The sequence below is a fragment of the Schistocerca gregaria genome, chromosome 1 (assembly GCF_023897955.1).
Source record: "Schistocerca gregaria isolate iqSchGreg1 chromosome 1, iqSchGreg1.2, whole genome shotgun sequence".
Classification (NCBI taxonomy): domain Eukaryota; kingdom Metazoa; phylum Arthropoda; class Insecta; order Orthoptera; family Acrididae; genus Schistocerca; species Schistocerca gregaria.
In genome coordinates, this window is record NC_064920.1 from 1,043,974,807 (window position 1) to 1,043,990,780 (window position 15,974).

The 15,974-nt window shown below is 38.8% G+C and overlaps 1 protein-coding gene across 1 annotated transcript in view; it reads right to left on the minus strand.

The window, feature by feature from the left end:
* Positions 1-10,040: 10,040 nt before the first annotated feature.
* The window catches only part of LOC126280654 (elongation factor Tu, mitochondrial), a 49,892-nt gene continuing 43,958 nt past the window's right edge, over positions 10,041-15,974 (minus strand). Inside the window, exon 11 of the mRNA XM_049979782.1 lies at positions 10,041-10,926. Within this exon, the coding sequence (XP_049835739.1) occupies positions 10,740-10,926 (187 nt within the window). The 3' untranslated portion in view covers positions 10,041-10,739. The remainder of the gene's footprint in view (positions 10,927-15,974) is intronic.

Here is a 15,974-nt window from a genome sequence, read left to right on the forward strand (position 1 = left end):
ATTTCACACAAACTGGTGAACACAGTGTACCAAGCTACTCTTCACTGACTTCACATTTTATATTATTTTTTTTTTAAATTGTGAGCAGCTGAAATGATTTTTTTCAGATAGTCAACAACACTATTAGACAATTCTAAATAAGTGGCAATAAGACTGTTGAATAATCCCATGTGTGTTTATAAACCACTCCTTTAAAAGCTTGCTCTAACTTCTCTGAGATCATCTTGTCTTGAAGGTGTAACTTCTACATACACCTAAATGACTGGACGTGATAGTAAAATCAGCTTCGATTTAGCCTAAGTTTCTTTCTTTTGAATAGTGTTTCTACTCACCCAGTCCCAGAATTCTTGTTCTAAACACAATTGTACTGAGAACTTCCAACTCACTTAATTTAAACCTTTGGTAAGCTTCTCAATATGGAATTGATTTTGCTTTAAACTTAACATCTTTCTGTGTTAAATACAGGAAGAGAAAAAGCATAAAGCTTCACATTGCAGCTGAAGTTACATTGTCAGTGCCAACTCGAAAGACATCACATCTGATGCTTTTCACTAATCATCAGTAACCACAAACCACAATTTGCTACCACAAAGGCAATTGTACGCACGGTCATTTCCAACTGCAAATAAATGTTTTCTTTAAATGTTAAAGGGGACAGAAAATTTAACTTTATTTATTCCCAAGATGAAACATAATAAAGATCCTAATGTCACAGGCAATGAATATTTTTGTATACTCTGTAATTTCATGGTTGGTTACTTGGTTGATTTGGGGCAGATGACCAAGCCGCGAGGTCCTCAGTCGCATATAATTTCATGAGCAACTGCAATAGCATACATTGATGTGCATTTCATTATCTAATAAGAACCAATTGCAGATGCAAAATTAACTTCAAGCGTTACCAAGAAGAATGTGTTGGAGTCTTTGCTCTTCATGTTGTATAATAATGATCTGGCAAACAGTAGTAATAGCAGTCTAAAACTCTTAGGAGGTGATGCACTTACCAATATTAAGTGCAATCTGAAAAAACTGCACAAATTTTGTCAGATCTTGCTAAGACTTCAAAGTGGTGCAAAGACTGACAACTCGTTTTAAATATGTAGAAATGTAAAACTGCACAGTTCTCAAAACACAAATACAGTATCCAAGAATACAGCAAGTCATAATTAGAATCAGCCAACTAATACAAATACAAGGGGTACCCAAAAAAAACTGAATTTTTTAAAGCTATATATTTTTCAATTGTTTACAAAAAATCTTATCTCCTTCAAAATACTTTCCATTACAACTAATACATTTGACCCACCGGTGCTTCTGCTGTTTGAAACATTTTTTGTAGTCATCTTTAGAAATGGCTGACAGCTCCACCTTCTTTTTGACTTCTTCAATGTTGTCAAGTAGGTGTCCTTTCATTCCCCATTTTGTGATTTTGTGCATGGAAATAAGAAAAATGCACACGGAGCCAGGTAAGGTATGTGGGAGTAGACTCCTGCTGCCACAAATTGGGTCTTTATTGACAAACACCATTGCGAAATCTTCTTAAAACTTTCAAATCAAAGGTCAGATTGACGGTCTGACTGGAGGGACAACTCTGAATGAACTACACCTTTGGCATCAAAAAAGCAAATAAGCATTCTTTTGATGTGATTTTTGAGTTTCTCCTGGCGTATTTAATAGTCAAAATAACCACGGGTGTACTGCCGGTCTACAGTGTCCAACGGGCACAATATTTCGGTGAACTGACGGACTGAGCTCCTGTGGACGTGCCGGCACAGAGATCCGTATGCTATGGGTGCTCAGAGGGAACTGGGTTTGGTTGTGGCGGTGGCCGATTTAAATACCCTCCGCTCGCGGCGTACTCCATCGTCCACGCCCCGCACCACGGTCGCGCGGTGGAACAGGTTGCGACAGTGCCTGAGATGACGTTGGTGTGATAGCTCTCTCTGTTGTGGTCGTCACAACTATACGTTTGCTCGATTTACTCTTGATTAACCCAATCGCTGGTTCCCAAGCCTTGCTAAGATTATAGCCACAGTCAAGGTTTATGAGGTCATCATTGGTACGAATTTCGATGGCCTCTCTAACAGTGCTGACCCAGTATCTCGACGTCTTTACCAGAATCCTTGTGTGTTCATATTCCATAGCATGATTTTCCGAAAAACAATGTTCAGCGACCGCCGACTTGCTCGGATACATCAGTCGAGTGTGCCTCTGGTGTTCATGGCATTGATCCTCAACGGTACGCATCGTCTGACCAATATACGACTTGCCACATTGACACGGAATCTGGTACACGCCGGCCTTCCTCAAACCGAGGTCATCTTTGGTGCTCCCCACCAGTGCACGAGTTTTATTCGAAGGACAAAACAAAGTTCCAGTCCGGTGTTTCTTCAAAATGCGGGCGATTTTCCCCGAGAGTGCGCCTATATATGGAATAAACGCAGTGCCTACCTCCTCCCTCGTGATTTCATCCATCTCCACAGGTTGTCCTGTAGAGGTTGGGCAGAGAGCGCTCTGGATGTTTTGATCATTCTTTTGATGTTCGATTTGACTTGACGACATTTTTCTGGATTGCGTGCAGATAACATCTTCCACTGGCTTGTCTGTTGCTTTGCCTGTGGGTCGTATCCCCAACATTAAAACAGTTCAGCAGCATTTTTACCGAGTAGAAAACAAAATTTCACAGCACCTGTCGTTCACTTACACAAGCCATCATAAAAAGAGAAAACAATCACTGCAGATTAACAGTACAAGCCAGGTCAACAGAGGTGGCACTGAACTGACAAAGGGGTGGCGCTTTACGCAGTGGCAGAAATGCGTACAACACGAGCTCTGCCCACGGCAATGTTATTCCGTTTTTTTTTTTTATTTTTTATTTTTTTCTCCCCTTGCACCTGGATGTAACAGTTTGTGGAGATATTATCTGGAATGATCCAACAGAGTCAAAGCAAGTAGCCAAGTTGAGTTCAGTAATAGGATACTAGGGAAATGCAATCAACCTACAAAAAATGTTGTTTACTAAATATTCGTGTGACCCGTCCTAGAATATTGCTCAAGCATGTGGGACTCGTACCAAATAGCATTAACTAAATGTACCCCAGGATGGCTCTGTGAATGATCACTAGTTTGTTTAACCCATGGGAGAGAATCACAGACGCCAATTATCCTGTGAAAGCCTAGACACATAGTTTCAAGAACCAGTATTAAGTAAGGAATCCAGGAACATACAATAGCATCCTTCATATATATTTGCAGGAATCTTGAAGACAAAATTAATATAATTATTGTGTGCATGAAGGCAAAGTCATTCTTCCCACTTTCCATACACATTTGCAATGGGGAGAAACCTTAATGAATGGTACAATGGGAAGTACACACTGTTATGCTCATCACAGTGATTGACAGAGTATGGACGTAGATGAAGACCTTGCATAGTACTGATTTCTATAAAGAAATAGTGACTACAACACAATAAATGTAAAACAAAGCTTATATTTACAAGCAGAAAGTGGTAAATGAAGTTTCTGCATTTGTATGTTGAAAGGGCAATGGGTGAAGTATTCAATGACTAGTGTAATACACTGAAGAGGCAAAATACTGGTACGCCTTCCTAATATCGTGTAGGGCTCCCGCAAGGACGGAAAAGTATCTCAAAACTACATGGCATGGACTGAACTAATGTATGTGGTAGTACTGGAGGGAACTGACACCATGAGTGCTGCAGGGCTGTCCATAAATTCATAAGAGTACGAAGGGCTGAAAATCTCTCCTGAACAGCATGCTGCAAGGCATCCCTAATATGTTTAATAAAGTTCCGGGAAGTTTGGTGGTCAGCGAAAGTCTTTAAACTGAGAAGTGTGTTCCTGAAGCCACTCTGTACCAATTCTGGAAAATTGGGGTGTTGCATTGTCCTGATGGAATTACCCAAGTCCATCGGAATGCACAATGGACATGAATGGGTGCAGGTGATCAGACATCATGCTTAAGTACACGTCACCTGTCAAGAGTCATATCTGGACTATAAGAGGTAACATATCACTCCAGCTGCACATGCCCCACACCATTACAGAGCCTCCACCAGCTTCAACAGTCCCCTGCTGACATCTGTCTGCTCAATAAAATTTGAAATGAAACTTGTCCAACCAGGCAACATGTTCCCAGCCATCAACAGTCCATTGTCATTGTTGACAGGCCCAGGCAAGGCGTAAGCTTTGTGTCATGCAGTCATCAAAGGTACACAATTGGGTCTTTGGCTTGGAAAACCCATACTGATGGTGTTTCGTTGAATGGTTCACACTCTGACACTTCTTGATGGCTCTGCACTGAAATCTGCAGCAATCTGCAGAAGGGTTGCACTTCTATCATGTTAAACGACTCTCTTCAGTCATCGTGGGTCTCGTTCTTGCACGATCTTTTCCGCCTGCAGCAATGTCAGAGATTTGATGTTTTACTGGATTCATGATACAATGGTGAAATGGTCGTGCGGGAAAATCTCCACTTCATCGCTACCTCGGAGATGTCCCATCACTTATGCACCGATTATAACACTTTGGTGAGCATACTGTAAGACCTTCGGTACACACACCATCAGATTATTTGACTTGTCGCTCTAATGAAGTAGGCTAGTGTCAATAATATGTCTCGTGGTCTTATTGTGGTGTGTTTATCTTCTACCATTAGGTTAGACGATAGAAATGCCACTTGCACGCTTAGAGTAGCAGATTGATGGTGGCCAACTTTAAACAGAACTTGATTAGTTTTAACATATATTAAAATAATAAAAAACATAGACATTACGTAACTTATTCTGGATGCTATTTACAATTGACAATCTGAAGTTCCTTTGGTCTCGGTATGTTAATCTTATTCTCACATATCTCTGATACTTGACAAAATGTCTATACATTTTTCTTCATGGTTATGTACAGGAATATGATAATCTTATTAGGCGCAGACTGAAACTTGACTATAGACTGATACAGACAAATGCAGACTGGTACAAACTAATGCACACAAATGCAGACTGACTAATCAGATCCGCGAGGAGGAAAGGTTCTACGTGAGCAGCAATCTCATTGGCTGCGTTACATATTAATACGCGGATTGGTGGAAGCAGAATTTGGTCCGTCTCTAAGGCAGTACCATCTCGTAGTGCGGAGATGGACGAGCGCTGCACCTTCGCTGTTGTGCTTAGCGGGGCGCGCTCTAGTGGGAAAGTTGAGTATGCGCTGACTACGCGGAACTATGTACACAACAAACACCATGTTCAAACTCACTTAAATCTTGATAACCTGCCATTGTAGCAGCTGTAACCGATCTAACAACTGTGCCAGACACTTGTTTTCTTACATAGGTGTTGCCAATTGCAGCGCTGTATTCTGCCTTTTTACATATCTCTGTATTTGAATGTGTGTGCCTGTACCAGTTTCTTTGGCACTTCCATGTATAATACTACATAAAGACACACACAAAACGCAGAGACTGACAATATGTTACAAATGTTAACGGCATAAAAATACACTCATTGGTGCTACTGGAATCAAAGCAAAAGCAGAAATATTTTATTCCGTACATTCCTTGACAAAGGAAGATTCAGTACTACTACACCAGTTAAATTCTCGTACCACTGCTAGAAACTCTAAGATGTGATATAATAGGAAGCACGCTTGTCCTGGCATTTGAAAGTGATTTACAGAGGATGGCTGCAGATACACATCAATCTTAGTTGCTTCTTGAAATGGTTAGTGCATTGAGTAGTAATTGCTTCTTCCATAAAAATTTTGATTTGTGACACTAAAAAAAAAGTTTGACAGGTGTTGGTTACTACACAAGGAGTTTCCAACACACTGCACAACCTACACTGCAATGGCCGGGTTGAATGTGCAAGATGAGTTGGCAGATGTTAAGTATTGTGGAGGGTGCGGTGAGTATGACCAAAACACTGAGTTGTCTTCCAATGTGACAGTATCATTCTGTCACTTGGACAATTTTCAAAACCCCAAGAAATTCCAGAACTGTGTTATGAGTGCACTTCTCTGTTTGAACAAAGCAAATACGAACATCTGCATAGGTCTGATTGCAATTGTGTTTTACAAAGCTTAAATTACACTTTCTATTTAATCTGCCTAAATCTGTTGTTCATTCATGACAAACTTTGGCAGTTAATTTCTTACAATGATTATATTATAGGTGACTGGATACAATCTTACGTTCCTGCTCATAATGCAAAAATGGAAGCACGCAAATATCTCGGACATATTATTCACTGAAGTCCCAAAGAGGAATAACTTTTTATGCAGATCTATAATATCTAGTGAAAACCAAGGTATCTTTTCCAGCAAGCAGAGAGATGCTGCTGCAGATGATAGGTAATATCATTCTTCTGTTGCCTCTCAAAGAAGTGGGAATAAGGTTTGAAACTGGAGATACCTGTCGTCTTTCATTGTCATGAACTTGGTGAGACTTCATAGTTCACTTATATCTGTAGATTCTCTCATCACCACTGTTTTGTACATATGAAAATACCATTTGTTGGGGCACAACTCACAAATTAACTACAAAATATGCACAATAAAGAGGTAAGAACCAAAGTGTAAAGGTATCCCCATGTCTGCATCAATAACTTTAAAACTGAGATGTGTAAGTGAGCCACGAGTAGATTCAGCTGGACAGTTTTTATCTGAATAAGCCCTGTCAAAGAACCGACAGTAAAACCTTTTTATTTTGGAAAGTTTGCATGTTACTGGATATTCAGCACACACGGTGGGTTGGCTGCTGTTGCGGGTGCATTGCACATCGCCAGTTCCAGGGGCATTGAAATATGTCTCCATTGCAGTTTCAGGAGGACTCTGATGCAGCAGTTAGTAATAGGTAATCTTGTGTAAACATTTTCAGCTTCATAACCTGGTCTAACCACAATATAATCCGTTCGTCATAAGAATAAACCTGATGAAAACAAACAACCATGATGATTGGTCTGAAGCCATAGCGCACATACACTGGTGTCGTTACGCTCTTGGAAGTAGGTCCTACTTATACATAAGATATCTTATTACTACGTTATGTTCAATGAAACTTTAAGATACTCAAATGTATTACCAGCCATCAGCATTTTTCTTAGTCGCACTTTAGCTACATAGTTTTTATTTCAAAAATTGTGAACAGTCACAGCCTCTGCAGCGTTGTGCTCAGATTGTCGCACTGTTAATGCACAGTATGAAAATGGTTGAGGCTGCTTTCTGTTCTGTAGTGAAACACATGTGGAACACGGTTAAAAAGTGCTGAGAAATAGGCCGTTCTTAATATTTTTCATAAATTTACAGAGATAATCGGCTTTGATGCTATCACACGATTGTAAGTAATGCAGGTGATTAACAAACGTACATTGAACAAGGAGCGCAGTCGGTAGCATAATGGAATGTCAGCCAAATGTGGTAATTCATGTGTTGGTTCAAATCTCTTACATTATTATTTTTTCTCATTCAATTTGAAATACCTACATCTCGTAATTATTAAACTCATCTTTTTTTATGAATAATGCACATCATCTTGTTTCTAATTACATACTGGACGCAAAATTCCCGTTTCCATTTCATGACAAATTCTTAATTATCAATGTTTTATTAAAGACTGCTCATCAAAGTTGTTTAAATTAAGAAAATATAATTTAATTTTTAAAGCAAAAATGAAAACCAAATCCTCTATTTGTACTGTATCCACAGTTTCATACCCCAGTGGTAGGCAAGTACCGTAGAAACATGAACAATCATTTTCACAGCATCGACTACACCATACAAATGCTGCATTTTTACATTTGCAACTGTACTATTACAATATGAACCCAACAGAACTGATCTGGAGCCAAACTGTGGGATTCGGCCTGAGAAGTACCAAGACTGTTAAGCTGCCAGACATACTGGAACTAAAGCATGCAGTTTTTTCACACATCACTGCTGAATGCTGGTGAGATACAGAACGGCTCATCATAAAAGAAGAGAAAATGCTGCGCGTGGTTGGCTTTGTGGATTCTGTTGTTGGTAGGCTCATTATCAAAGTAGCAGGTGACACTTCCAGAACTGAAATGTATTTCTCCGATTCAAATAAGGAAGCAGCTAAGAGATTACCACACAACTGACTAAGTAATACCTTCAGTGGCTTCAATATTTAACTGTACAGTGAAACCCTTCAATACTTTCTTACGTTACTCACAGCTTATGCAGACAAATTACCCTGTGGTTAAGTCAGGAATTTTCATCATTCTTGTTTTTAATTACAATAGTATGTTAGCTAAAAATGATAACGTGTTGTGGTTTTCGTCTAGTTGTCAAAGGAACGTATTTTGGGAGATTTGCAGTGTATTATTTGATTCAAGCTGTATTGCTCCTCTGCTTGTCTCTCTCTGTGTGAACTGCAGTGGGCCACGTCACTGCATGCTAGCTGTACCAGCTCACTGGCCAGTGCTGTCCAAGTTAAATGCACCAGTGAATCTGTTGTCCCGTATTATCGCTAAGTCGATGTGCACATAATGCACAGCACAAAACGTACCCTTATTATCATACTCGACTACTCGACACAGCTTGGCTGCAGTCCCAAGTGAAATTGAAATCCAATGAGGTTCCAGCAAAAGCAGATGAATACATAGCGCAATGTTTACACCAGGTTTATTCTTATAATGATTTCTTTATGTCGACTTCTTTATTTTGAGAAATAACCAAACACATTACAACGCAAATAGTCATTTCCTTTCAATAGTACGATTGCAGACTGGTAAATCTAATAGAAAAGCCACCATGGCTATTTCTCAAAATAATATCCATTTAGTTCAATGCATCTGGTCCACTATTTCAATTTCTTCAATCGTTTAGAAAAGCAATCGAGCTCAATCTGTGCACACACTTATTTACAGTAATGACGATTTCTTAACATGAGAAATCCTTCCCTCCAAGCCACTAGTCGATTTCTTAGAGCATAAATGTCAACGAGGCTAAATCTGGGGAACTGTTCAGATGGGAATTAGTTCAAAGCTTGTGCACTTTGGCCATGCCAATGCCTATGTCCAAAAATACAGATGTACCATGCCACAAACACGTTTTTCTGATGGCTTTGATCATTTCTATTTTAATTTCATAAACGAACAGTGTTGTGTAACATGAGTCGTTGGAGCTGCTGGAGGTACATCTACATCTACATGACTACTCTGCTTGGCCGAGGTTTCATCGAACCACAATCATACTATCTCTCTACTATTCCACTCCCGAACAGAGAGCGGGAAAAACGAACACCTAAACCTTTCTGTTCGAGCTCTGATTTCTCTTATTTTATTTTGATGATCATTCCTACCTTTGTAGGTTGGGCTCAACATATTTTCGCATTCGGAAGAGAAAGTTGGTGACTGAAATTTCGTAAAAGGGTCTCGCCGCAATGAAAAACGTCTATGCTGTAATGACTTCCATCCCAACTCGTGTATCGTATCTGCCACATTCTCTCCCCTATAACGTGATAATACAAAACGAGCTTCCCTTTTTTGCACCCTTTCGATGTCTTCCGTCAATCCCACCTGGTAAGGATCCCACATCGCGCAGCAATATTCTAACAGAGGACGACGAGTGTAGTGTAAGCTGTCTCTTTAGTGGACTTGTTGCATCTTCTAAGTGTCCTGCCAATGAAACGCAACCTTTGGCTCGCCTTCCCGACAATATTATCTATGTAGTCCTTCCAACTGAAGTTGTTCGTAATTTTAAGGTAGTGGTCTTATGTGTTGTGCTTGTGCGTGTGCGAGAGAGAGAGAGAGAGAGAGAGAGAGAGAGAGAGAGAGAGAGAGAGAGAGAGAGAGAGAGAGAGAGAGAGAGAGAATGGCATAAAAAACCTCAACAACTTTCAGTCTGCAGAAGACTTTTTTTTTTGTTGACAAGCAGAATGTAACATTCAGGTCTCAAAAGCCACATGGTAGCACACAAGGACAAATATAATTCTATTACTAAATATAATCGAAGTCCCAGACAAAATAGGAAAGGGCAGAGATAGATAGCTCAGAAAACAGCTTATTGATAATAAAGTGGAAATTTTTATATACTCTGTCAAACAGTACACATGCCAGTTTTAACATTTATAGACTTGGAAAAGCTGAAACAAGGTCCATTTACTGTGACACAACTTAAATGTAAGTGCAATAACTACCACAGAAAGTAATAAATTCCATTACAAGAATAATATGAGTTCACATTACTTGATCAAAGAAACATATTTTCACAATAATGCAAGTTATTCAGAGATGAAAGTTTGTCATCAATGTGTAGCTAATACATCAACTGTTTTAATGGAAAACACAAAATTCTGAAGTTTTTCCTGATGTGATAAGTTAACACAATACATGAAAGAAATGGTAGCTAAACCATTCCTCACAAGACTTCGAATTTCCCAGGCTCATATAATCTTAATGTGTAGCTCAGAATCAGAGATGCTAATGCACTTTTAAACAAACATTACATGTAAAAAACTGTCAGTACACAACTATGATTCGTGAACAATTCACAAAAGAAGCAACAGGTAAAACACAAAACATTTCACAATATATGCACTCTTCAGAACATTCACTGTCTTTTGCAATTCTTTCTGGAACATTTTACAGTGACTGGAGAATTACGTAGTAATTCATATGTACAATGGCCACTTGAGACTGTATGTTTCAGTAGAATCAGTCTATTTTGAATCTACATTAATTTTATTAATGTCTGTGTTATTTATTTGCTTTCTTCTGCAAGCTTATCACGTGCCTTCTTTCCTCCTGTTAATGCCATCCTTTCTTTTTCTGAAAGCCGACTCAGTACTTTTGTGATAACACCCGTTCCCAGTGTTGCAGTTCCATCTCTGAGTGTGAACCGCTGTCCTTGTTCTAACGCCATTGGCCTGAACATTTTCAGCTCCAACCTGAAGAAGAAATCAATAATACATGTAATGCAATATAGTCAGTTGAATCTGTCACACACACACACACACACACACACACCACTCACACTCACACACACACACACACACACACACACACTTTTTCATGCTCCTGAGGGTACGTGAGAAGTTGCCTCGTGAAACAAACATGTAGTGTAAATGACACAAGCTACCAAAATGGTGTCAAAGATCTTCAGCAGGGTGGGAGACTCAAAACATTAATATTATAACTAACGGTAAAAATAGTTATACAGTCAAAACCGATGCTAATAACATCAAAGGGATGAACTGTTTACAGTTGATACAGTCAACAGTCACACGAATCATTTCTCCCCCCCCCCCCCCCTATTTTTTTTAAAAGGAATTTCATCATCTCCAAATATAAACTGTCCTTGAGTTCAGATAGTAGCAGAAATACAGTACACTTACAGTATATGTGGAGAGAGACTTAAGAGAAAGATGTAAAAACCTTCAATAAATGAAGAAAGCAGTAGCAACCATGTAAATTGTTCAACACTGTCGAATACTGTTTTGGATAATGGATGAGATAAAATGTTGAGCATCTTTCAAAACTTACTGTAAGTACTGTATAGCACAGTACTCATTCATGACAACTTTGTACCATTTACTGTTTTACAAAAATCAATTAACACTACTAAAAATGAGAAGCCAATATTTTATACATAAATTACATGAAGGTCTATGCTTTCTCCCATGTTTCACTTTATAATGTTGTACAAATGTGATATACTGTACCTAACACAATGGAAATATCTAACACAACCACAATACAATAACAAGTACACTATTATTCTACATCTGTACTCTGGAAAAATCATGTCATATGTACTGGACTTTAATTTTCTAGTTTTCTACAATCACAGCAAAGATATTACGAATAATACGGAGGTGCTGAGTCGCAATAGGCACAATAAAACACGTGTGTGTGTGTGTGTGTGTGTGTGTGTGTGTGTGTGTGTGTGTGTGTGTGTGTGTGTGTACACTGCTGACAAAGGCTTTAATAGCCGAAAGCTACGATTGTGTGAATCTTTTTATTGTGCCTATCGCAACTCAGCACCTCCGCTATATGGTGAGTAGCAACTCTCCTCCTCTCGTATTGTTACATTCCATTCTACATTTTCCCACTGTTTGACAGCAAAGATAGTGTTGTTTAGTTTTGTAACCAGTGGCTTAAACTTTAAATTGCAATACAGTAACACATCCTCAGATAGTTATCAATTTAATGTGTGTGTATGCATTTAGCATTTGATGATGCATTCATTTTAACATCTCATTATTGTCACTTTAATAAAATAATCTTTGAAAATAAGAACTTTTTCTAAAGTTTTCCTGCACTGAGAGCTTTTCGTTAAGTGATGGCCAACACACTACTGTTGAGCATTTTCATGTCCGTCAATCATTCATTTAATTTGATGTCGGCTCAAATTTCTTCTTCATTCTATGAGGCATACATGGTAAAATTATTGTCTATCTAGGTGAAGTCCTCTATTTCACTAGCTGACAAATATGGACAAAGTTCTTTCACTAATTCTGCTGTGGCAATTTCGTACCCATCTGCACCATCAGCTGTTGCTGATTGTGTCACCCTCACTGTGTTACAGAGAAAAAAGATCTCAGAATCCTATTTATTTAAAACAATTGGAACTTGTCTTTTGGGTGGTATTTTCCCGTGTTTCCAATATCAATAAAATTGCACGAAGGTGTTGAAAACTGCTTCTTTACCATCTCTGACTTTTTGTAACATGGTCATTACTTGATGTTTCCTGTACTGATTTGTTGGAGTTTTCTTTGGTCCATAGGTTTTATGGGGTCTGTTAGGAAAGTATCTGGCCTTTGGCTGTAGAAAAAAAGTTGGTTTACCTGGAGAATTGGACAACTAGCTACCCTCAAAGTTGTTCCCTTGGGACTCAACACATTTTACCCAGCAGTGCTCAAAAAGCTTCTTTTGGAATGAACATTACCTTGGCTCTCGCTGCTGCCATATTGTCCTCTATTGTCCAATATCGCATTTCTTTCAATGGCCTCTTGAGTCTGAGGAACAGCCAGAAGTTGCATGTATCATGAGTAAGGAGCCTGTTGAAGCAGAGGGATCTGTTGTTTACACAAAAAAAAAAAAAAAAAAAAAAAAAAAAAAAAAAAAAAAAAAAAAAAAAAAAAAAAAAAATATCTGTATCAAGTGGGAGGAATGTGCTGGAACACCAATTTCCTGTTGACTGCAAGTCCAGTCACTTGCACCACACAGCTTCACATAGGTGACGAAGGATATCCCTGTAGTAATCTCTGGTGATTTTTTTTACCCTGTGGTGTACCACACTGCAAGAGTCAAAGAAAGCAGTCAGTATCACACTGATGTTGCTACGCACTTAGCAGGCCTTCTTTGTTCCTGGTGACGAAGAATGCTTCCACTGTGACAACTGGGATTTGGCTTCTAGGTCATACCCATTATGGTGTTCACAAAATTGAGGTCACTGTTTGTGGAGTTCAGCATGTCCTGTGACATTTCAACGTGAAAGTACTTTTGCTCTGCCGTAAGCAGCTTTGGCAGGAATTTTGCCAATACACTTTACACAGCCAAATCTCCAGTCACAATGGAATGTGTTGAAAAAGTGTTGATGCTCAGCTCTCTGATAATCATGATGGTCCTGCACTGCCACAGGATTCACTTTGGCAATGACATGGTCATTTCCTCATGTTGATGGCCGACTAGAACGTGGCTTGTTCTCCACTCCATCTATATACAGCTATCTTTAAACCGCTTGCACCATACCTTGCCCATAACATCACCACTGAAAGATGTTTCAATCTTCCATCTTCCGAATGGTTTCCAACTGGTTGTTGCCCAGTTTCTGGCAAAAAGGGATGCAGTAGCACTGCTCTAGTTGTTTCGTTATTTCCCTTGCAATCGAAGACCAACATGAGCACTACATACTACCTAACTCAACTGCTGCTTGCCAGCAACTGACCCTAATGACATATGGGAAAAAATTCACGCATGCAGACAAAGGTTCAAGGTATGCTCCCATGCAGTCATCAACCACAAGGTAATTTTTAATTTCTTTGATTTCAGCTGAGAGTCCCAGTTACACTTTTCAAAAATTTTAGATGTCATTCCAGGTTTTACATTGTTTCCATCAACTACAACTAGGGTGTGAATGTTTTTAAACACTGAGGTTTTCTTGCTTTTCTAATCACCAAAGCTTTTCTTTACATGATTATCGTGTTATGGGGCAACCATAACTGATTCTCTGCCTTTAGACATTTAGACTTGTCCACCTTTAAATTTCAATATCTTATCTCGTGCCATGTAGCAAAACAAGCCAGTTTCATCAGCAATTAATGTATCATTTGTCTAATAATCTTCTCACAAAGCAGCCCACTTCTTAGATAGCCACTAATCTGTTATGCCATCCCGTACACTGGCAGCTTTGCTATAAATTTTCCCAGCAATATTATCACGACGAGCTCGGAAATGTATTGCAAGATAAAGAACAACTGAATTTCGAATTTCCCACAGACACTCAAATTCAGTGGATTTTACTTGAATAGGTCCACTGATGGTGTGTTATTTGATCTTTGCTTCTTAAACCATTAAGTAAAGTTTCATCAGTATCTTTGTGCTCAGGTGATATCGCTTACTTTATTTTTAAAGCACTGTGTTAAAAAAAGATTGGATTTCCTCTCTGTCCTTCCAAATCGTAGAAATTGTTGAAAGTGAACCACCCATTTCCTTTACGATACTGACATATATTTCCCCATTTTCTAATTGTCATATTACAGTATGTGACTTCTTCAATATTATATACTTTCCTCTTTTTAGCGACATCTTTAAGGTGGTACTTGGAGTGACTATTTATAACACACATCAATTTCAAACCAAGAATCTACAGAAAACGAGTTTGAAAGTAAGTTTTATATTGTTGTTAGTAATCCCCAAATATGTAACGAACAAAAATGAACAGTGGATATTATAGCCAATATACGTTGCTGACTATGTAGTAAAAAAGATTTTATACAAAAAGTTGCAATAAGTTGTTGGTGTACTAAATGATTCTTCTAAATATAGTATTTACAAAGGATTTAGACGGGGCTTATGGGTTTCACTGTTATGTTAACTCAACGGTTAAAAGCGATGTTACTATAAACAGAATCAACTGGACTTTCAAATTAAGTAACAGGCAGGTACTTTACCAGTTACCATAAGCAGCTTCCTTTGATGTTGGAGAACCAAGGCAAACATGTCTAACAAATCACTACCAGTTTCAAAACAGGAACTAGTTGCAAGAGTGGGGACAGGTCAAAGAGAGGGTTGTCACATGGGGTAGTAATGATGGTCTGTGTATTCTGTGAGGCTCTATACGCTGCACTATAATTACCATTTACTGGAAAATTTAAGGTTGTTTACAATTCTGACTGACAAAGTTAACTGTAATTCACTCGGTATCCACTGCTGGATGAAGACCTCTTCTAGACTTTACCATGCATTATGGTCTTTAACAATATGTATCCATGTTGCTCCTGCACACTTAATATTTAGTGTGTTCTGCCCACCACCCATTACAATGTCTAGAGTTTTTTCTTACCTCTGGTAACACAGCAGATTACTTGTTTGCACCACCCAGCATACATTTATACGGCTATGTCATGCTTGCTTCCATTTAATTTTCATTACAGTCATAATTAGGTCTTCCAATGCAGTTTGTTCCTTTATACTCTTAACATCAAAAACAGCACACAGAGAAGGGATCATCAAATTATAATTAAATTTATTACATATAATGATACAGATGAAACATTGACTTTATCCCAAAATCAAGACATGTAAACGTACAGTACATACAAGTAGACAGATACAGCACAACATGAATAACTGGCTGCACCATCTTTTGTTGCAATACATGCCGCAACACACTTCATCTCGCATTTCAGCTGGTCTCGCACATGCTCTACAGGGGGCATGTCCAGGGAGCATGGAAGAGTTGGAACATGGCATAGGAAGTCTTCAGCAACTA